Raw genomic sequence first — 23,268 nt, 5'->3', positions numbered from 1 at the left:
CCCCCCCCCGTGAAAGCAGGTGTGTCAGTGAGCCCTGCCATCCCCAAGGAGGGGCTGTCACCTCTTGCAAGGATTGCCTCAGCCAAGTGGCCTTGCTAGCAGCCACTGCTCCCCAAGGCGCCCGCCTCCGCCCGCACTGAGAGCCTCCTGCAGAACTGCAAGTCCCAGGCCCAGCCTGGGCGGTGTGGCCACTTAGTGAATGTGGCCTCTCAGTCAGTCAGAGGGTTTCAGAAAGAACTGAGGATGCGCCCTGCTCCCAGGGTGTACTGAGCATGGATGGAGATTGGGCGTGGTGGCGCATGCCTGTAATCCCAGGGTTTGGGAGGCTGAAAACAGGATCACTATGAGTCCAATCTATGTGAGACTCTGTAGTCCCTGTACTAAATACAAACAAACAAACAAGGACTCAATTCAAAGACCCTGCACTCATCCCCCAGTACTACAAAGAAATTAAGACGGGGTGGAGCTCAGTGGCTGGGATCTTACTTTACATAAGCCAGGCCTCAGGTTTGATGTCTAGCACTGTCAAAGTAAAAACTAAAATTAGAGTGATAGGAAGTCTTGCTGTGTAGGAGGCCTAGAACTTGGTGATCCTCCTTCAGTATCCTTATGCTGGGATTACAGGTGTGTGGCCGCCACAGCCAGCTCAAACTTCATCTTAGCTTCTTTTATTCTGTACCAGAGATCAAACTCAGGACCTTGCACTTGCTAGGCAGGTGTTTATGCTGCTGAGCTATGTCCCTGGCCCTTAGCATCTTATTTTTTTTTTTGGCGGAACCGGGGACTGAACTCAAGCCTTTGCAAAGGCTAGACAAGTGCTTATTCTATTGAGCTATCTCCTCAGCCCCTTAGCGTCTTTCTTAATAAAGCTGTTTTAACTTCAAAAAGTGCAGTAGACCAATTGTAGCTGTTTGGTGATACATTTGGCCAGGTTTTTTTTTTTTTTTTAACAAGACATTTATGATGGAGCCACTTGTTTGTATCAAAAACTGGTTGTGATACATTTTCTCCTTGGGCAAAATAATTGTAATTTAGAATTTGTGCGATTCTGAGGAGCAAGTGTCACACGTCTCTTAATGGAGTTTGACAAGTGTATCATAGTCATCAAAATGGCACTTCAAGCTGGCTGTGGTGTTGTAGCACTTACTTGTAATCCCAGCACCTTGGGAGGCTGAGGCAGGGGGACAGAAGCTTAGGCTCAGCCTGGGAAATTTGTCACATTTTTTTCCAGGGAAGCACTTATTCTATTGAGCCATCTTCCCGGCCCCATACTTTTTTTTTTTTGTGGAACCGGGGATTGAACTCAGGCCCTTGCCCTTGCCAGAGAAGCACGTCACATTTTTTAAGAGGGTTAGGGATCTTATCACCAAAAAACGAAAACAAAAAATTACAAGTAAATGACACCTTGATAGCATATTTATAACTGAAGGGCCATTCTGTTTCGTAAGAACTGAGGTAGAGCCCGTGTATTTGTGCACGTCCACGTTAGGATCTAATCCCGGCCTTGCGCTCGCTAGGCAGGTGCCCGCTCTACTGCTGAGCAACACGACCCATCGGCCCTGGCTCTTTTCAGGAAGCCGGGAACTTAAGTCGGGAAGCTGGTGATGTCCAGGGATTACTGCAAAGTGACTAAGAAGAATACCTGAAGGTTGGGGGCGGGGGAGCACACAATAAACAGAAGCAGCCCATAGAGGTACCAACTTCGCAGGAAAATTGGGGCTCCTGTAACAACGTAGTGTGTCAGCTAGACTCCGCAGAACCTGATGCACCCACGACGACCGACCGAGCGTGCTCCTGAGCAAGCCATCTTCCCTATCGTCTGACAAAGCTGGATGCGCTGGCACACACCTGCACTCTCAGCTACCTGAGAGGCAGAGGCAGGAGGGCTGCATTAAGGCCGGCCGGGGCAGCTTAACAAGGGCTGGAGACGCAGGCCTGTCGGAGAGTGCTCGCCAGGCAGGCGCAAGCCTCGGGTTGGTCTCTGGCGCTCCAAGAACAAGCAACCGAGCAACGAGCAAGTGTCCCTGACATGCACGATGAGCACCGAGGCAGCACACAGGGTATTTGGGGTCTTTTTTATTTTTATACACATGACAAGATTTTACACCAAGAATATTCAGTTAAATAGTACAAATTTACATTCATGAGGAATGTTAAAAAAAATTCAACTAAAAAACCCACTTCTTCCTGTGACCCATAATCCCAACCTTTTACAGTGCGGGGGAAAAGGGGGTGGGGAGAACCCAAAAGAAGTGTCCCCCGGGAGAAAGGACGGGATCTCACATTTCCTCTCGCGGGCACGAGGCTGGGGCAGCATGTGTTCTACAATTCGTCTTTTTCCGCTGTAGATTTCTGAGAAAACAGAAAGACCAGAACTCCTTAAATGCCAGCAGAATGAAAAGCAATTTAAGTGGGCCGAGTCATCTCCAGGATTTCAGCTGTAGTTGAGAAATAATTTACAACCCTAAACAAGATCCATGGCCCTCACATACATAATCAATTGGAGGACAAACTGCGGAGTAGGCAGGGTCGTGTGTCAGAGGCCGGGAGCACACAGGATGGCACGGCAGCGCTGCGGGAGGATGAAACCCGTTCGCCTCGCCCAGGCAGCGCCCTCGGGGCACCTTCCCAGGAGAACGAGAAGCAGCACAGCGCGGCAAAACCCGCGTAGCCATGCTCAGAGCGGCAAAGCTCCTAAGAGCCGAGCCGTGGGCGCAGCCCAGTGCCCCATCAGTGACTGCGTAAAGGCGTGGTCTTCTACGGAGGGAGGACTGCCCAGCCAAGGACGCGCTGAGACATTTCTAAGTGGACGCCCCCCGAGACCACACACTGAGGTGAAGCAATGGAACACACATGTACAAGTATCACTCTGGTGTGAGAAACTGAAAGGGTAAATAAGGACCAAAATGCATAACAGATACTGTGAAATAGGAAAGGAACGTTCAAAGCGGAAGGGGCATCTAGGGGAGGGGAACAGTAAATGAGAACAGAAAGAAAATGGATACACTGTGTACCGGCGCCGACTCCCCCTCATAAACATGACTACATCAACTGCACCAATCTCTATCTAAACTTGATTTTTTAAAATGGTGAAGATCAGGTGTTTCTTTTCTTTTTTGGGGGTATATTTTTAGGGAAGGGTCTACAGGCTGTTCAGGGTCTCACTACTAGATCGGACTCCTAGTGATCTGCCTATTGATAGCCTCCCAAGAGCTGGGATTACAGGTGTGTGCCACGCCCAGTCTCAACTGCCCTCTCAGTGTGCCTGAGGGGCAGGGCCAGCATGGCAGGCCCCAGGATAGAACCCTTGGCCCCTGTGCCTGCTTGTAGGTGCTTTAATCCACTAAGCTATCTGGCTGGCCCTAGAGCTGGTGTTTCAAAGACTGACTGCTCAGGCTTCTGAGTCTGCCGTCACCTGTGGCTCCCTAGCTGTCCCCAGCCCCACCCCACCTAGGCTCCAGAGCGAGGTGCCGCCCACCTGCGCCGTCTCCTGTTCCTCGTCCTCTGAGCCTGCATCCACTTCCTCCTCTTCATCCTGCTCCGAGTCCTGCTCTTGCTCCGTGTCATCTGCTGTGTCTTCCGGCTCTTCCTCTGGTTCTTCCTCAACCTAGGGATGACAGCACCAGCCCGCTGAACCCTGGGAGCAATCACTGTTTATTCAGAGCCCCGTAAATCCTCTCGGCCACAGGTGACCTGAAGAGACATCTCCTTAGTCTCCTACACAGTGCTTGACACAACGGAGACTCAAACTATTCAACTTAAGCCCCTAGTACAGTCAGCACCCCGTGGCAAGCAACGGGTTCTGCTCTTTTGTACTGCTAGAGCCGCACCCCGTGGCTAGCATGTGGGGAGCCATGTCCCACTCTCAGCACCAAGGGTGGCTGGGGACACGGACCTTTGCTTCCGGGTCGATGTTTAGGCTGAGGCGAAGCATTCTCTCTATCCTGTCTCCATAGGCCTTTGTGTCTGGCAAGAGGTATCCTGAGCGAAGAGTCGCCGTTTCAAACAGAACCACGGCAAGATCCAGAACAGTTTTGTCGTCTTCGTCTTCCTACAATGGAAGCGGTTGCCCGATTAATACCAAGCCACACAAAGCACCTGAATTCAAGACCCGCACGTGGGAGCAGGGCTGACAGGGCGCACCTTGACTCGCCGGAGCATGTCTCTGATCAGCGGGTGCCTAGGGTTGATTTCAAATGTTTTCTTCTGGCTGGCATAGTAGCTGTTAAAGAAAACCTGAGCATTACCCAAATGTCGTTAGGGTTCACACTTTTCCTTCACTCTAACGTATGAGAATTGTAAGAGCCTGTTGGGGGAAAAAATGCCAAGACATGCTTATTCTAGTTCTGTTTTTTAAAGGAGGTGGGCATGATTAGATTAAAAACACGCAGAGACTGCTGTAGTGACGGATGGGGCCGGGAACCTACAGCGCTGCCAAGCAGGTGAACTGGCGCAGGCTGCCCTCACCTGACCCTTCCACGGCACCCAACAGATATGCACCAGGGGGACATCGGCTAGAACAGAACATCATCCTCTTCCTGGGATTCAGACGTTAAGAGATGCCGTGAGGGACAGTCACTGTGCCATGCTGAGTCTAATGCTGGTCTACGCAGTGTGAGTAACTGACTAACACAATTCTGTCGGGATAGAAACCATTACAAAGCGAAGGCCTCACTTTATGCACGGATGGCAGGAGGAACCCTGACCCTAACCTGCTGCTGCCGATCTAACACAGCAGACAGACACATCAGCCCCTGCGCAGCAGCAGGCAGGACAGCCAGCACCTCGCAGCACTGTCCCCAGGCTTACTTGGTGGAGATGTCCTTGCCCGTCTGGTACGCTTGCGCCTTCATGATCCTCTCCATGTTGCCGGACCAGCCATACTGGCTGGCCACGAGGGCACACGGAGACTCTGTCAGGCGCTGTGACACCACAGCCTTTTCAATCTGGAGGAAGGGAAGCAAGTTAAGACTCAGTATCTACAGGGAAGTCGCAGCCCAGTGACTGCATTTCAGCCGCCCTACACTCGGCCATTTGGGGCACGGTGGGGGCAGGCTATAAGGCAGCTTCCATCTAGGCTCAGGCTTCAATAGCCTGGATTTTCCAGTCAGAAATAAATCCTTCAACACCAACTCACACTCCACCACCGGTTCTTTACAGTTTCATTAAACCAGTTACACATCACTTGTCCCAACCTCCCCAGTGCAGCTGACACTTTCACAGGGTCTCCAGAGGAATACCTTGTCCTTCAGGGCTTTGTCTTTCATCCAGTTGAGCAGAGGCTCAAATTCCTTCTCGGTTGCCTCCCGACTCTCCTTGGTTTTCTCACTTTCGTCAAACTTTACACCTTCTTTGGCAACATTCTGGAACCTCTTCCCATCAAACTCAGGAAGGGCCTGGATGCAGTACTCGTCCACGGGTTCTGTGAGGTAAATAACCTCGTAGCCCTTCTTCAGGAGCCGCTCAACAAATGGAGAAGACTCGGCCTACAAAATGAAGGGGGATGACAGCTTTCTAAGCCGGGCCCTGGCGTATGAGTATCTCTTAGCCCATATCCCTGACAGCCCCAAGGGTGAAGGACTGACAGGCAACTTCCCAAGCCTCTCCACTACTCCAATCACATGATCACTTTCCCCGTTTTCCTCTGGAGAGCTGGCTAGAAATCCCCCGCCACTTCCACACTTCTGAGGGCTGGATTCCAATTACCTCTTGCCTGCTGGCCCCAGCCATGAAGTAGATTTTGTCCTGTTTCTCCTTCATTCTTTCCACATACTGGTCAAGACTAGTGATGTTGGTTGGATGATGAGAAGACTGAAACCTCAGGAGCTTGGCAAGACGTGTGCGATTCGAGTGGTCTTCAATCACACCTAGCTTGACATTGGTACCGAATTCTTTCCAGAAAGTGTCATTGTATTTCTCATCAGCAATTTTCTTAATCATGTCCAGAGTTTTACGGACTAGCTTCTTCCTAATCACCTAAACAGAAGTGAAGAGTAACAGATTATAGAGCTCAGCTCCAAGCTCTGAGAACACAAGGGCCCCAAGAACGTGGTAACACACAGCCAGGGCATCTTTATAGCCACTGAGCGGGGCAGGGAGGCTGGGAGATGCCACACCGGGCCCGGCAGAGGTGGCCACAGAGTGCTTTGACTGTTAGCATTCTGAGCCCACAGGTATCCTAGGCTCTACACAAGTGAGCAGATACAGTCTTCTAAATAGGAGCCGGTGGAAAAGGTTTAAGGAAAGTTGGAAAAGCAGCTGCCTACACAATAAAGCATGAGACAAAACGTGAACTGTGGCCGGGCGGGGCACCATAGGCACTCAACGCACACATCTGCCATCTTTCCCACACCTGACGTGAGTGCATTAAGCACCGGGAACTTAGATCCCCCGACGGGGAAAGCCCTGCTGAAAGCAGCACCTGAGTGGGTGAGGAGCAGACCCGCGGCCCCTGCCCTGGGCCTCACCTTGAGCAGCTTGTGCTGCTGCAGAGTCTCTCGTGACACGTTGAGGGGGAGGTCGTCCGAGTCCACCTGCGGCCAGCAAAGGTGAGTGAGTCCAGCGAGCACCAGGTGAGCCGCAGTGAAGCCCAGCCTCGGCCTTGACCCCAGCCCTAGCCTCAGCCCTGGCCCCAGCCCCAGTACTCACAACACCCTTGACAAAGTTCAGGTACTTGGGCATCATGTCATGGAAGTCATCTGTGATGAACACGCGGCGCACGTACAGCTGAGGTCAGACCAGAAGACAGTCACTTTCTGGAAGTCGCCCGTGCAGATTTTAAACATAGCGCATACACTGCTTTACTACCCACCTTAATGTAATCACTCTTCTTAGATCCGTACTCATCAAACAGACCCCGCGGAGCAGAGGTGGGGACAAACAGGATGGACTTGAAGGTCACTTCTCCTTCAGCCGTGAAGTGGATATAAGCCATGGGGTCGTCGTTCTCCTGTGGGGAGATGGGCTCAGTGGTGCAGGACAGGACAAGCAGGGAGGCTCAGCAGTTCACAGGTGGCACGAGCACTTAGTGCACCAAAATGGTCTCTTACCAGAAATAAAGGGGAAAGGGATGGGGCGGCCTGCGGTTATAACCAGCCTGCGGAGGCTGTTTCCATGACCATCCTGCTGAGCTGGGGAAGGAGAACAGGCGAGTCTAGGCCCTTTGAGCATGACAGCATGATAGCTAAGCAGCGTCTAAGTGACAGAACTACACACGGTACTGAGCGCACTTCGGACCTACAGCAGTGCGCAGGATGGTCTCTTTGGCGGCCTTCGCCCTGGGCGAGTACAGCAGAGGCAGGCAAATACCCAAATCGGTCCTGTACCCTCAGGCAGCCCACTGGCCCAAGGAAGCCAGTCTGAATTCAGGTATGCCGTGAAACGTGTGAAAAACATTGAGGACGGTACAAACGAAGAGCAAGAATGTAAAATGTCCTAATCTTTAATACCATTTATATGCTGAAATAACAGTGTGGCATGCTGGTGTTAAATGTGATTAGTTGGCCTCAATTTTTATGTGACTTTTTTTTTGTGGTATCGGGGATTGAACTCAGGACCCTGCACTTGCCAAGCAAGCACTTATTCTACCAAGCTATCTCCCTGGCCCAAGAAAGATGACAGGCCATTTCACAGTTTTTTATTTATCTTGTACTTTCTTTCTTTTTTGGTACTGGAGATTGAACTCAGGACCCCACACTTGCCAGTCAAGTGCTTCTACTGAGCTATCTCCCCTATGTGACTTCTGAGGAACTGGGAAAAATCACTCATATGGCTCATGTACTTCCAATACAGCTGTCCAATTTACATATATTGGACCTTTTCATTGAAGCCCTTGGACACAAAGCTCGGCAGGTCAAGGGAGCGGTTTCGTGCCAAAACTCTTGGGATATATAATAAAGAGGAAAAAACAAACGTACTCACAGAACACAAAGTTTTATAGTTATGCTGAATTTTAAAACGTTCTATTACTGGTACAAAATGCTGTTTGGGTAAAGATTAATTTAAGCAATCTTCATTGACTTAAGAATTGATCAGTAAAAGAAAAAACAACAGATCTAGCAATTACTGTATGATCTTGCAACATGTGTCTAGTTATTGTAAGCAAGGTCCCTGAAGATTACTTTAGAAGCTACTTGATAACATTTCGTGTTTTTAAGCTTTTGCAATTTTGGAATCCAACTGTTCTCAAAGGTGGTCTCTCAAATGAAATAAAAATCTCAAAGGTTCACAGGAGATGGACATGTGATTTCAGTTACAGTTAATCAATTCATGTATGTTTGGATACATGACAATCTCACATACCTGCCCAGATGCAGACATACGCCAGTCACGCTGACGGTCTTTGGGAGTCCCCTTACTGGGAAGAATGGGGCTGGGCTGCTTCAGTCAAGGACATTTGGCACCTTCCACCAAACTAACTGGGTGAGCTTTTGTACACCCATGAATAACTGGAAGTTAGGAAATTCCAACTTAGTATTTACCTTTGAAAATGATTTGTAGAAAGCTTTGTATTCATCCTCTTCTACTTCTTTTGATGGTCTCTGCCATATCGGCTTGATGTCGTTCATAAGTTCCCAATCCCACACAGTTTTTTCAACCTGAAGTTACAGTAACAGTTAGCCTCTCTTCAGTGCCCTCAGGAATTAAGCTAGCAATAACTAACTTCCCTGGGCTTCAGGACACCCAGGGAAGGATACCTATCTTCTGGTTTGGTCCCTGCCTACTAGATCAAATACTTTAAAGTTTTTCTCTGTATATTTATAGCCAATGTTTAGCACAGAATGCAACTAGTTAACCTTTATAACAACTGATAAAAGCCAATTAACTAACTGAAATGTTTCAATTTTGGGGGGGTGGGGAGATAGGATCTCGCTAAGTTGCCAGGTAGATCTGGAGCTCAGTCTTCCCGCGTCCGTCGGCTTCCTCAGTGCAAGGAGAAAAAATGCGCGCGGGGCCTGGAGACTTAGCTCCAAGGCAGAGAGCAAGGTCCTGGGTTCCACCCACAAGCGTTCGCACCACAGACAAAAAACCAAAGTTAGAAGGTTATTGTGTCTCTGTATTTTGTCATACTTCAGCACTCGGTGGCAAGTATTCCTCAACCACCAGCAACACTTCTACTTCTTCTGCTACCTGAATAAGGTGGACAACTTTTTTACAGTTCATTCCAACAAGGTAAAGGGCAAAAGGGGTGTAAAAAGCTTCTAGCACTTTGAAAGTCAGAACACAAATGCTACTTACCGGTCCCGGGCAAGCCACAGAGACGGGGACGCTGGCCGTGAGAGCCCCGCTCACGCACACAGTGCACAACACGCCACCGTGTGCGTTCCGCACACCGGGCCATTTGGAGGCACAGCTTCTGAATGAGGCCTCCGCCCCGCGAGCCTGCACCCGAGGACTTGCAGTCCTCGACCTGGACTTACTTTCTTAGTTTTGGGCTTCTTTTCTTCCTCCTCCTCCTCTACTGCAGCTTCATCATCAGATTCTTCTTTGTCTTCTTTTGCTGCGTCCTCTTCTTCTAGGGGCTCCTCAACAGTTTCAGTCTAAGCAGGAAGTAATTATGGTTAAACATTTGTTTAAATAATACTGATGTTGTCCACAGAATATAAGTTATCACAGGGGCCGGGGAGATGGCTCAGTGGAATAAGTGCTTCCCTGGCAAGCGCAAGGATCTGAGTTCAATCCCTAGTTCCAGGAAAAAAAAAAAAAAAAAAATCCTAGTATCCTTTGGGGCTGGAGAGATGGCTCAGTGGTCTAAAGCACCTACTTAGAACAAGCTTGGCAAAGCACAGGGACCGCGGTTCAATCCCCCAGCACCACATGCCAGCCCCGCCCCCTGGTGGGCTGAGCTGGCCACACACACACACACACACCTCTCTCTCTCTCTCTCTCTCTCTCTCTCTAATAAATAAAAATAAAAAAAAATAAAAAAAAATAAGTTATCACAGCTCAAGAATATAGATCTTTAGTAAGAAAGGCCCAAACCCTTAAACTGAAAAACATCACACTCTTTTAGTGGCGAGCAGTTACATCTGTGTCCAGGGTAATAGGTTCAAATTTTAATGAGCGCTGATTTACCTTGCTGCTCCACACGTAAATGGGGAAGTTTATGAACTGCGAATACTTTTTGACTAGATTTTTAATTGTATCCAGTTCAAGGTAATCAGATGCTTCTTCTTTTAAGACGAGGCTGCAAGGAAAAGAAGCTATTTAGACACTCAAGGTTTATTTTTTTGGTTCCAGAATCAAACCCAAGACCTTGCGCTTGCCAGGCAGGCACATGTGCCCCTGAGCGACATCCCCAACTCTAGACAGCGAAGCTGGAAGCTAGCATTTAAGACTCCTGTGCCCTCCTGTGCTGGCCAGGAACCAGCAGCGCACTCGCCAGATGCATGAGTCCCGCCAACAGCTCTCTGCCTGCACAGCCTTGCGAACTAAACCCGCCACATGGGGCACAAGGAAGGCCAGGCTCTGCCTCAACAGAAAATGTGAATGGCCAGCCTTCTCAGGTTGGGGGCTTCATTTCTCAGGATGAGAAAGTACTGAAACATGCAGCAAAAACAGAATCACATTTATTCTCACAGCTTTTATCATTATCATTATTTTAGAATCAGAAGACTATATGATTCCTAATAAAAACCCGTTCCTTAAAAAAAACAGAGAGTTAATCTGAACTGTCTGTCACCAAGACAGTAGCCACTAGTCACACGCGACTACAGAAACAGAACAGTTGGCTTCCACAGTCACACTCTCATGGGGCCTGGTCCTCCAGTCCCACGTGGCTGCCACGTCTGGTGGTGATGTCCACAGAACATTTCCGCTGTTCTAGAAAGTTCACTGGGCGGTGTTTAGATGGTGCCCTGCACACAGAGGCTCTGCTTCCTGTCTCGCTGCAGATCTCACCTCCACCTGCCACGCCTGAGAGACGCAGCGCTCCCGAAGGTGGGCAGCTGTGCACCTGGGCCAGGCTGTCTCATGAGGCGTGGAGTGCGCCTGCCACCAAGGAGCTGGCTCTGGTCTCAGCGGGTCCTGGTGACATGGGGTGGGTGGTGTGGACGCAAGTACAGGCTGCTGGTTAGACACCTGAGGTGTGATAACCACAAAGCCCAGGAGCGCGATCTAGACACGGCCCTGGCAAGCCGGCAGGCACCAACACACACTTCTACGGGGACATCGCCTTACACCGTCCACATGGCTTCTTTCATGTCAGAACAGCAGAGATGCAACATACGACACAGCTAGCTAGCTGGGCCTGCTGAGAGACATGCTGGCTCTTAAGCTTCCTGTCAACATTTAAGAAACAGGCAAAAGAAATCAGAAAAAGATGCACAGTCAACTAGGTTTAAGGAGAGGGCAACAGAGCAGAGAAATCCAGCACGTCCACTGCTGGAGCAACATCAATGAAAACCCTGGGCCTCCAGGCCTAACAAGGTTGGCAGTGTCATCTCAAGGCAAGGTGGGCAAAGTCAAGATCCTGCGGGCTGGGGCTGCAGAGGGCTGGGCATGAGCAGGGGTGGGGCGAGCCGAGCAAAGCTGGGGTTGTCCACCCACCACCCGTGGGAGGGCTTTTCACCTGCAGACTCCAGCAGCTGCAGGGCGCGGAGCTCTGTGCAGCCGGGCGATGGGTTACATTTGGCTGTTTCTGCATTGGATGTGGGCAGACCTCCCTCTCAACCTTATTCCCTAAGCAATATGGTGTGACCATGACCTATGGAGCACCCCATTGCACTAGGCACGGTGAGCGAGGGGATTTAAGTGAGACGCATGTAGGCTCCATACAGCATGCCGTTGCTAGCACGGCCTCCGCACTGAGGATGCTGGTAGCCGTGGGGTCCGAGAACTGATGCCTGGTGGACACTGAGGGGTGATCATGTCTCTTTTCAGGAAGCTTTACTGGAGTGGACATGGGGCCACCTGTCGCCTGTCCTCACCCTACAAACACCCATGCTGAGCACTTGCAGGTTGAGGGCAACACTGGCTTTAAAGGCTGGGTGGGGTGACTTCCTAGTCCTGAGGTCAAATGACAGCGGCAGAGCAGGGGAGGATAGAGGGCTCGGCCTGGAGGGAAGCGCAGACTGCGCTGTCTGTGGTGGGAAGGGCGCTTTCTCCTCGGACAGCTGCAGCTTCTCCGCCTGCTGCCTACAGGTCTCTGATCCTAACAACACTGTGCAGGAAAAACCTTAACGCATGTGTCGCCATTGCTAAGCTCTGTCTCAGTCCCCTTGGGAGAAGGGCAATTACATGGCAGTGGGGATGGCGCCTGTCTTACTGTCCCTCCCTGGGGCATGGCCTGCCTGGCACCTGTCATCTGCACCATATAGCTAAGGACAGGGAAGGGCAGCGCTGCCTGGGTACCTGTTGGGCTCTGTGGCTGGGGGTCAGCAGGACCTCTGCCCCACTGAGCAGGTCCACTGGGAACGGTGGACCCCTCCTCTGGGGTGCCTTCCTCTCCCTACAGGAAGGACCTGCTGCCTGTCCCGTGCCTGGAGAGCTGAGCAGAGGGCAGTGTAGAGGACTCAGCGAGCAATGCCTCCCAGCTAGGCCCGTTGAGGCGTGTGCTAGCCATGTACAGGGAGAGCCAGGCAAGTGCCAGGGAAAGCACTCAACACGGCCACATGACTACACCACTAGGAGCCTGCAACTAGGAGGCAGGAGAAGCGACTTCATTGGATGCGGACAAAGTGCTAAGTATAAAGCTGGGTGTGGAGGTGCATGCCTGCCATCCCAGCATGGGAGGCTGAGGCAGGAGGATCATTGCAAGTTTGAGGCAGCCTGGACTACATGGTGAGACCCAGGCTCTCAGGCCCCAAAAGAGCTAAGTAGAGGCTCCTTTCCTACTTGAGAAAGTTTTGGTTTTTTTCCCCCTTTCTGGGCGGAGGGGCAGCAGTGTAGATGAACCCAGAAGCCTGTTTGTGCCAAGGAGTGCTCCCCCACTGAGCCCCAGCCCAGCAGTCCTGCCTCAGCCTCCTGAGCAGCTGTGACGGCTGCAGGACAGCTGCCATCACGCCCAGCTCCTACTTGAAGATTTTCTCTAACACTGAGGAAAAAGAAGGGAAAAAAAGGAAAGAAAGAAAAGTAAACAAAGAGGCTGTGGATACTTCCTCTCCCTGACAGGAAGCTTCATGGGTGGCCTGTGAGGCCTCCCTCACCTCCAAGCTGCTGAAGAGAGAGGAAGAACTTCCATGCAACCTCCCAGCCTGCAGGCACCAGGCGCTGTAGGGCAGAAGACCTGCCTCACCAGAGAGCCACAGCTAATGGCTTAAAAGGAAATGGAACTCCAACCTGATCTAACTTGTAAGACCTCACTGAACGTGCCATATTTCCCCCTTTTTTCCAAATGTTCACTTTTTGGAGCTAGGGTCTTGCTGTGTAATCCAGGCTGGCCTAAAACTCATGGTGACCCTCCTGCCTCAGCTTCCCAAGTGCAAGATTACAGGTGTGCGCCACTGAGCCTGGCTCTCATTCACGTTTTTAAAGCCTCATCTCTCTCTCCCGGGTTCCCCAGCCCAAGCCCAGGACCCACCGCAGATCCTGGGAACGCGCCACCCCTTGCTGCCTTCATCCAGCTCTCAGGGGCCAAGGCTCCTGCCCAAGGCTGCGTACGTGGCCGAGCCCCTTCCTGAGGCCTGAACTCGCCTCCTCCCTGGCGAGATCCTCTTACTCTGTGCCCTCCGTGGACAGCAGCAGCCAGAGTTCTCCACTCCAGCCCTTGGCAGGTCCTCCAATATTTCTTCGAATGGAGAGCGCTTGATTCCTCACATTTTAGGCAAAGGAATTAGGCCCCATGCTCAGAGCTCAGAGTACAACTATCCGGCAGGGTTTGCATTCTGCCGTAGGAGCAGGAATACTCACGTAATTGTCGTTCCTCGTCCCAGGGTGTTTCCTCTTGGGTCAGCAATTACTGAAAATTCATTGGAGTCTGACTCCCAGATGTGCTGGGTGTCATTGTTGTGTTTCGATGTGACAATAACCTTGTCTGCTACGAGGAAGGCCGAGTAGAAGCCAACACCAAACTGGCCAATCAGCTCAGAGGTTGACTGGCCATCTTCTTGTGCCTCAGTCATTTTGTTCAAAAACTCGCTTGTCCCAGATTTGGCTATGGTACCGAGGTTTTTCACCAGCTCTTCTCTGGTCATGCCTACGCCAGTGTCTGTGACGTGCAGCAGGTTTTTCTCCTTGTCACACTGAAGGGAAGACGGGAACAGGATAGTTACATTTGCGCACTACTCCACACCATGCAAACACTGAGCTCCTCCACTGGGCTACACTGCCAGCTTTGGCCACGACAATTCCAACACGAGAGACTAAGCAGAGCTTGTTCTTGTCTATATGGTATTTTATGGCCTTTTTAGAAAGTGCACATCTAAAAGTACTAACCATCTTTCTTCACAAACACTGTATGAAAGTCCCATGTATTTGACAGAATGTAAAAGTAGCGATGACTAAATGTCAAACAGGTCAAGACTAAAAAAAGCCAGTCTCATCACTACCCACAAGGAATCCAGGGGTCCTGCATTGTTAGGAGAGTGCTCTGCCCCGAGCTACATCCCCAGCTCAGTAAGTTCTTTTTTAGGGGGGGCAAACTCTAGAAAAATAAAACTTTGTGTTGTTTCTTTGATAGGAGAGAACAGGACTCCAAGCTCCAGAGACTCCTGCGTTTGGAACCTGATACTCCAGGCTCTTCACTTAATTTTCCTGGCTGGCTCAGGCAACAGGGCGGGACTACAACTCCTCTATTTACGGATGGTTGAGGCCACGTGATAAGTGCAGGCCAGAGTCCCAGGTGGGAATCAGGAGCGGGCTTCCAGGCTGGCCCTTTAGCTTTAATTGGCGTGTGACCCTCTTGAGCTGTCCCCGCGCCATGGCAACCAGCTACATGCCAGATGGCCGCTTTTCCACCCTGGTGGGAGGACCAGGGCATCACAGCCCCGAGAAGACTTTAGCCAGGGCTTGGCTCACTTTCCTACAAACGACCAGCTAGGAAGTATTCTTAGGCTTGTAAGTCCTAAGGTTCCTGTCACAATGATTACTGCCACTGCAGACCAAAAAAAAAAAAAAAAGATAGTATCTACCAACAGATATGACTATGTTCCAATAAAACTTTTTTTTTTTTTTTTGGGGAACTGGGGATTGAACTCAGGCCCTTGCACTTGCCGGGCAAGCACTTATTCTACTGAGCTATCTACCTCCCTGGCCCCCCAATAAAACTTTATAAAACAGGCAAAGTCGGCATTGGCCCACAACTCAGTCTGCTGACTCCTATGGTAACCAGGGAGACACCAGGGTTGCTTGTCCCTGCCTACATGAATTCCTGATCTCTAAGGAAGGATTCTTATTACAAGAAAATCTGCTGACTTACCTTGATTTTGACCGTTAACTCCTCGTTTCCAGAAAGCGCACTTTCATCAGTGAGTGATATCAGCCTTATCTTATCTAAGGCATCAGAAGCGTTTGAAATCAGCTCTCTCAGGAAGATCTAAATGGAAGCCAGATTTAGGACCCTCAGATTAGCCTCAAGAGACAGTGTCAGGTCCAGGCTTGAATAAAATGTCTTGTGGCAAAGGGATGGCTTTACTCTCAATGAAAGGATGTACAACCCCTACATAAAACGCTGCAGCCAATGAAGACATCTGAATGGGTTTACAGCAGCCTCCTACCAGGCATCTCTGGGTAGGCAGCACTTGAAAACTTAAATGTGTGCGACTATGTTTAAGACACAACTACAGTATTAGCAGGCCATGAACACATTTGGAGGGCAAAGGAAAGAAACGCCTTTGCTTTTTTTTCTTTCTGTTTTTTGACACAGGGTTTCACTATCCAGTTCAGGCTGACCTACAACTCACAGCGTAGCCAACCCTGGCCTCAAACTTGCATCCATCCTCCTGTGTGCCACCATGCCTGGCCTGTCTTTCATTCTTTCCCCCAGTATGTATCAGTAATAACTGTTGTAATACTGGGGACTTAAACTTTGCTAACTAGTTACTTAAATATTACCCAAATCATAGGACTGCTTACCTCTTTATTTTTATACAGTGAATTGATGATAAGTTTCATCATCCTGTTAACTTCAGCTTGGAAGGCAAACTTTTCAGATTTCTCTCTAAGTTCTCGTATTTGTGATGCATTTAATCCATCCAATTGTATGGCTTCTTCCTCTCTAGGGAAATCAATTTAACAAATAAATACTCAGTTCTCTTCAAAAACACAGTCTCTGTGAGGAGGGTGAAACGGAAATTTGAATAAAATTCACTGATAGGCCAGCTTACAATTATAGTAGTACTGTAATACTGGAACTGAGTTCTTAAAATTGCCAGAAAAATAAAACCAATTTGCCTTTATTAAAAAGCAAAGTCAGAAATCACTGATGGCCAAGCAAGGACTTAAAACTCACTAAGATCCAAGAAGCCAAGTTTTAAAACTCAATTAAGCATTCACAACAAACACAAAGGCAACTAACTAAAAGTCTTTAATAAAGTTCTGAGAAGTTTACAGCACTAGTATTCTGCATGATAGCTACCAAAATAGTTTTTAAAATACCCATTTGCACACTGAGTGGTTGTTGGGGGTTGAACCCAGGGTCCTGGGCACGCTAAGCAAACATCTACCCTTGGACTTCACCTAGCCCAACCCCATTGCTTTTTGTGATAGGTCATTTTAAGAGTCAAGCTTGCACCTAACTCCACACCAGTAGTAAGGTTTCCGCTCATTTAAATGGGGACGTCCCACCCCAACCCCAACCCCAACCCCGACCCGGACTCGGACCCGGACCCGGACCCAGACCCAGACCCAGACCCTCTGAGAGAAACAAAGAAGTTGCGCCATCGGCAACCCTGTCAATACAGTTTCAGTCGGGCACAGACCTCTGCACTACTTCATCATCGGTCCTCGAGCCTTCTCTGCTCTTCCCCAGGTCCTCTTCTACTGTCCCATCCACATCGACTTCATCATCAGCTCTGACCGACCCTGGGGATTTAACATCAGTAAACTTGAATACTGTGCCCTGTGCTTCGCAGAGCGACTCTGATCAAACAGGGCAAGGGCACGGGTTGCAAAATTCGGTGGGTAAATACGAGCGCGCGGTGCAGGGGCGGCCCGCGGAAGCCCATCCGGCCCCGTGTCCGCGTGCTCCGCGGCTTGGGCTCGGCTACACCCACACGTGTAGCTCACAGCCCGGGCCCCGAGCTGACCGGCCGGACCTGCGCCTCGGCTGAGGGCTCAGGACGCAGGCCGCGTCGGTGCAGCTTCTGCCTACGGGAACTGAAATCCGGCCCGGGGGTCAGAGAAGGAGAGAAACGTTTAGGCTCAGCTGGGGCCAGCTGACTTCCAAGCGCCGCTCGGGTGTCCCCGGGACGCGCCTCCGAGACCCACACGCGCGCGTCCGGGGGACCCGGGGTCCTCAGCTCGCAGGGTCAAAGGTCGCGGCGGCCGATGCCGGTCCTGCGCGAGGCCCCACCCGCGGCCGCGACCCGGGAGTTTAAATGACCGCAGCGTTTCGCTGCCTTGCGGACCCGGGGACAGTAAGACAAACCCGAGCCTCTCTTGAGGAAAGGTGATGTCCTCTGCTCCCCCCCCCGCGGACTCTGGTGACCCCCTCCCAGGATCGACGCCCCCAGAACCTTCGAGAAGCCGTCATGCCGGAGGAGGGGGGCGGCCGCTCCCCGAGAATCACTCACCGAAGGTCAGCAGGACGCAGCACAGACCCAGAACCCACAGGGCCCTCATGGCGCACGGCCGGGTGAGTCTCACGTCCCTTGTGATCGCAGGAGCCGCCTCCGCCCCCCCACCCCGGGCTCTGATCCTCACACCTCTAGCCGCACGATCCGCCCCCTACACCCCAAGCAGGTCGTGCTGCTTTTCACCCCCACTTGTCGCGGGCGGGGGACGGGAAACACAAATCCACCAATCGCGCCGCACCACGCACCCTCTGTACCCAATGAGAATGCGAGGGGGGGAACGCAGTCTACCAATCGGAGCTCTCCAGGTGCGGTAGCCTATGCCCGAAGCGTGGCTCCTTCCAATTGGTCTCTTGTACTAGCTTTTGTCCAATCACAGGGCACCGCGGGCCCCTCACACGGGAGACCGCCCCTTTGCCTCTGAAGTCTTGTCCCCTAAGGGAAGCCGTCCAATGAACGTAAACGCGCAACGCGTCCATCCTTTGACAGAGGGCTCTGTGGAACCACTTCCGGATCCTAGAGAGCGTTATTCTGTGACCAGGGGAAACAGAAGCCGAGGCAACGCAGTTTCTATCCCCTCTCTCCCCGTTTATGCTTGGGATCATGCTGAGAGCTATCCCAGAGCGAAATTTGCAGTCGGCTTTCTGTTTGGTGGTGCACCTCGGAACAAAGACTTGACGGTTTGAGACGCCCCGCACCGCTCTTTTGGAAGGAGGGGTAGAAACTACAGTTCCCGGCATGCAACGCAAGGGTGCGCGCCGTATTGAATGCTGGGAGTTTCTGGTCTAGCGCTTGCCGACCGGTTAGGACCTCACCTGTTCTCCAATGTGTTTTAAGGTTTACGCTTTGTTCTGACTGCAGTACACAGCTGTGCTTATCTCCAGTTTGCACAGCTCTGAGAAGCGGGGCTAGGCAGGCCTCCGCGCCCGCGCGGGCAGGACCACCGCGTGCTGCACGCCGGCCGTTGGGGTCTGGGCCGCTGGCTCGCGACGCGCATTTCCGAATCTGGCTTCTCGTGCGTCGCTTAGGGCGCCGGACCCATCGCCTCTCCGTGTCCCCCGGCCGGAATGTCCAGACCCCACTGATGCGGTGGGAGATCGCAAGCAACTTTGGTGCCTTTGAGTCCCATAAAGCACCGTGGGGGGCGCCGGCGACCCCGGAGTCGCTGCTGTGAATCAGGCGGAGAACTGGGGGCCGGTGCGGTCTAGCGCGGAAACGGGAAGACGCGAAGCGAACCCTGCGTGCTGCGACCGAGATTCACCGCAGCCCTCGCTGGTTAGAAACCCGCTGCCCGCCTGCGGCCGGGCGCTGAGCACACCAGGTGCCTTTCCTGTGGGGGAGGAGCCCTTCCCTCGAAGCTTGTGCCCTTCAGGTAGCTTCTTGCCTCGATTTAGTTTTCCGGAACGCCCACCCGCGCAGGTCTCTGAGTTACACACCGTTGTCACTGCTGCTGCCAGCAGAGTGGAGCTCCGCGTTTGCTTTCCGATATCATCGGTATTCCTGAAGATAAGCTTTTCAGTGACAGCTTGTCTTTTACAACTTCCCCTATTTAGGTTTGCCTGATCTGGGCTCTGTGGTTGTGTTTACATATTGTGGCTGTGCCTAATTTAGATCTGCCTCATTTACCTGCGTTTGTTATTAGTAAGCACGCTTACACAGCAGGTTTTATGCTTCTGTGCTTGCATTTAAAAAAGAGTATGTTAGGGCGCTAACTACATTCACAAACCTCAAGTGCATCTTTGTTTTAGCTAGTTAATTTTTTTGTTTTTGGAGAAAGATGAGGTCCTTCACTTTTCTACATTTGACTTCCCCAACGTTTCTCTAGTTACAAACAGATAAACAAGCAGTTCTGAAAGCGCGAGTGCCCTTCCCCAAACTTCTTCACAGGCCAGGGGTGGGTGGGGCTGCACCTGGAGGGAACCGAGAGCCTTGGATCCAAAATAGACCTGCCGCCGTGGGGTGGGAGCGGTCTCGGCGGAGGAGAGGGACTCGGGAGTGCGGCGGGCCCAGAACTGCGGCCGGGAGGATGGCTGGCCGCCCTCTCAGCTCTGCCCCTTGAGTGGGCCAAGAGCCGGCCCAGCGGCCTCTTAACAGTGGGCGGTTGTTAGGCTCCTGGTCTTACCCTTCCTTCTCTGTGTTCGCTTCACCTCTTCTGACCTTTGATCTGTCAGTTTTTCCCAGAAACGGACAGTCCAGGTCGTTAGTAAGCTGATTCACTTGTCTCCCCACCACCCACCCAGCCAGGGATTGAACTCTGGCCCTTGCGCTTGCCAGGGAAGCGCTTATAGTACTGAGCCATCTCCCCGGCCCCTTGTTTACTAATTTTTGCCCTATTCCCAGGGCCCATGCTACCTTGTTGTTATGCTGGTTTTTTGTTTTTTGATTTTTTTTTTTTTTTTTTTTTTTTTTTTTTTGAGACAAGTTCGGGCTGGCCTTAAAATTGAAGTGAACCTCCTGCCTCAGCCTCCTGGGTACTGAGGTACAGGAGTGGAGGAGTGGGCCACCGTGTGTTATGCTGCTGCTTGTGCATGTCTAATGCAACCAGACAGCGCAAGGAAAAATCAGATAAGCAGCTGCAGTTAGGGGCGGAATCATCGGGAGGTGTAGTGGGATGTCTGGGAGGAAACATCTGGGGAACAGGGCAGGAAAACTGTTGGCTCAGGGAATGTTGAGGATGACCTTGGAGAAGCTCTGGTTGGCGGAGTGGTTTCTTCACTCGTTCAGCAAACGTGGAGGACCTCGGTCCACAGTAGATATGGTCCCTGCTCTTACAGAAGTTGGGCCAATATTGACAGTAGAGTTGTACTATAAGCATGAATGTTTTATTTAAACTAAAGATGTAAGTGAATACTGGGAAGAGAGTGCACCAGGGGAGCTTGTTTGGTACCAGGGCTCGAACTCATGAGGCTGCACTTGCCAGGTGGGTGCCTTGATGTTGAGCTGTATCCCTTGCCCTCAGGGAGAGCTTTGGAGCTGTTGGAAATGCTCTTGGTCTTGATATTGATTGTGGTGACAAATCATCAAACTGTACACTTAAAAGGGTGAATTTTTATTATATAAATGACACCTAAGTTAAGGAGAAATAACCGCAACTGTCCTGTCATACAGGACAGTAAGAGTCAGGGGAGTGATAAATTCATAGTCTCATCTTGCACCCTTGGGAGGGTCTGGCAGCAGGAAAATCAATTGGTATGCTTTTTTAAAAAAGTTTTGATACTGAGCATCCAACTCAGGACCTTGCGCTTGCCAGGCAGGCACTTATGCCACTGAGCTATCTCCCTGGCCCAGTTTGCATTTTAGAAAAGCCAAAATCCTTCGTTTTGAAATGTTGTCTTGTTTAGACAAGATATCATGTCTGCGTCTTCTACTATGAATAACTACTATGAAGACAATATGTAATGTATTAATTATTGTAACTATCCTACTAACCTGTTTTGAAACTGTCTCATTGCTATTTCTTTCTCAATAAAATCAATTTAAAAAATGTCTTGTTGGTGACATGATTTCATAGCCCCAAAATCCAAGTGACTCAACCCCAAGTATGCAGAATGAATAGGAGAATCTGGCACGTGTTGCATTTAAGATACGTCTATAAATCTGGGCATGGTAGCACGTGCCTGTGACCCCAGCTCCTGGGGACCATAGAGCTGGAGGCCAGCCTAGCCAGACTCGTCTCACAATAAAGCAATAAATCAACAGTGTTCCCTGGGTTCAATCCCCAGAACCGCCGAAGGAAGAAAATCCTTAGCTGTAAAAATCAGTGGCGCTGCTCTCAGCTTGCAGAATGACATACAGTGATGTAAGTTGTTCAAACTTGCGTTCCGATTGGAGGCAAACCTTGTGAGATACTTAGGAGTAAACTTACAAAACACATCGTGCCAACATAAGGGAAGTCACAGGCATTGAGGGACAGTGCCCAGAACAGTGAGCCCCAGTCGCAGACATGCCCTGTGCTCCCATTGCAGGGTAACAAGTCACCCCAAAACTGAGCAGCGTAGGACTCTCTTGCCTCACCCTGCCTAAGATCAGGCCCTGGGAGCCCTCTGCCAGGTAGCTGGCTCAGAGTTGCTCACCAGCTTGCTGCCCAGGTATTGGCTGAGGCTGAGGTCACCTGGAGGGGCCATAGGAGGTGGCAAGGTCACCGGCCAGCTTGGCCTGCGACTCCAGTGCTTCACATGGCATGTGGGCCTCTCCACAGGGCTGCCGGCTCCCCGAAGACCGAGCGGTGGGAGGTGGCGAGCCAGGCAGGATTCACAGCCACCTGGGCACCACACAGTGTCTCTCTGCAGCCTGAGAACCACACCAGGTGGCACACTCTGGTTGCGAGGGAAACTAGGAAAAGCTCACTGTGGGCTTTTCTGCGTCTCTCCAGAGAGGTGGCTCAGAATCCTAACATAATTTCTGCAAATAACAGGCAAAGGATTCAGGTGCAGCGCAGCCAAAGGAAGACCACTGTGCGAATCAGCAAGAGGACCCCGAAATACTGTGCTTCAAGTAAGCATATAGAAAAAGTGATATTTCATTTTGGAGAGGGGAAGGAGCTTATTTCCTGACATTTGGGGGGTCCTTTTTGAAACAGGGTCTCACTATGCAGCTCAGGCTGGCCTTGAGCTCTCTGTAGCCCAGGCTGGTCTTGAATTTGCAACGATCTTCCTGCCTCAGCTTCCCTCGTGCCACCACGCCTGGCTGTGACGCTAGGCTTGACTGGTTATCCAGCTTAGGCAAAATGAAGTCCTCTTGTGCTGTGTGCAGCTCAGATTTCTAAAGACACAACTCGATTCTGGCAAAGTTTACACCGAACAGAACGCTTGCAGGGTGCGTGCTCACCGGGAGCTTGGAGCCGCGTCTGCCGCATCTCCACCACCATACTCGCTGGTGGCCCAGGGTTCCCGACGTCTCTGCTCATTTCCTCCTGCCCCACACCTCTGCCAGGTGAGCTACCTTCTGTCGCTGTTCTAACTTAGAGAGCTGAATTAATCTGTGGGTCACTGTGTTGTATGACGTCCACGTGGGGTCACTCCATACTTTGCTCTGAAGTTGACTTTTATTTTGAGCTGGGATCTCACCGTGTGACTTGGGCTGTCCCTGACACATGGGCTGTAGCCATCTTCCTGCCTCAGCCTCGCGTGGACCTGGGACTGCAGGTGCACCCACTGTCCCTGCTGTGACCTTTGCCTTTTGTTCTGCCCATTTCTTTAGAGTGTATTTTTTAAATTTTTATTTATTAGTCTGTGTTTGCAGTACATAGCGAGCCAGTGAATAGACAGAACACATCTTCATTATTTTTACTTCCATTTCTCCCTTTAAGGTGTTTTACCCATTTATGTTTAATTATTTGTATTGTTGCATTTGAGTCTTTAATTTTGCCTTTTTTTCCTTTTCTTTTCCTTTTTTTTTTTTTGATATAGGGTCTCAATTTACAGGGATGCTCCTGCCTCAGCCTCCTGTGCTGGTATTATAGGCATGTACCACACACCCAGCTGAATGTGTTTTCTGTTTTCTCCCATTTTCTTCTTCTTCTTTCTTCTTCTTCTTCTTCTTCTTCTTCTTCTTCTTCTTCTTCTTCTTCTTCTTCTTCTTCTTCTTCTTCTTCTTCTCC

The 23,268-nt window shown here is 50.8% G+C and overlaps 1 protein-coding gene and 1 long non-coding RNA gene across 2 annotated transcripts in view; one reads left to right on the top strand and one right to left on the bottom strand.

Moving 5' to 3' along the window:
* Positions 1-2,056: 2,056 nt before the first annotated feature.
* Hsp90b1 (heat shock protein 90 beta family member 1) lies at positions 2,057-17,839 on the bottom strand. The gene is made up of 18 exons (XM_004623850.2): positions 17,670-17,839; positions 16,857-16,959; positions 16,012-16,153; positions 15,356-15,472; positions 13,849-14,180; positions 10,075-10,186; positions 9,420-9,539; positions 8,481-8,597; positions 6,812-6,949; positions 6,649-6,726; positions 6,468-6,533; positions 5,707-5,976; positions 5,241-5,486; positions 4,810-4,946; positions 4,144-4,222; positions 3,896-4,051; positions 3,479-3,607; positions 2,057-2,352 (listed from the first exon to the last, which is right to left on the bottom strand). Exons 1-18 carry the CDS (start codon positions 17,716-17,718, stop codon positions 2,323-2,325), a joined length of 2,421 nt encoding a protein of 806 aa, XP_004623907.1. The 5' UTR covers positions 17,719-17,839; the 3' UTR covers positions 2,057-2,322.
* Positions 17,840-20,223: 2,384 nt separating this feature from the next.
* The window catches only part of LOC111817154, a 10,155-nt gene continuing 7,110 nt past the window's right edge, over positions 20,224-23,268 (top strand). The window contains exon 1 of the long non-coding RNA XR_002821410.1: positions 20,224-20,411. This is a non-coding gene — a long non-coding RNA (uncharacterized LOC111817154). The remainder of the gene's footprint in view (positions 20,412-23,268) is intronic.

Source organism: Octodon degus, unplaced genomic scaffold (genome assembly GCF_000260255.1).
Source record: "Octodon degus isolate 3935 unplaced genomic scaffold, OctDeg1.0 scaffold00004, whole genome shotgun sequence".
Taxonomy (NCBI): Eukaryota; Metazoa; Chordata; class Mammalia; order Rodentia; family Octodontidae; genus Octodon; species Octodon degus.
This window is presented reverse-complemented; position numbering and strand designations above follow the sequence as displayed.

Excerpts from the sequence above, each read along its gene's own strand:
- Hsp90b1 (XM_004623850.2), bottom strand. The coding sequence starts at position 17,718 with ATGAGGGCCCTGTGGGTTCTGGGTCTGTGCTGCGTCCTGCTGACCTTC. Across the intron at positions 14,181-15,355 it reads AGTTAACGGTCAAAATCAAG|TGTGACAAGGAGAAAAACCT; the intron begins GTAAGTCAGCAG and ends TCTTCCCTTCAG. Across the intron at positions 6,534-6,648 it reads TGAACTTTGTCAAGGGTGTT|GTGGACTCGGACGACCTCCC; the intron begins GTGAGTACTGGG and ends TGCTGGCCGCAG.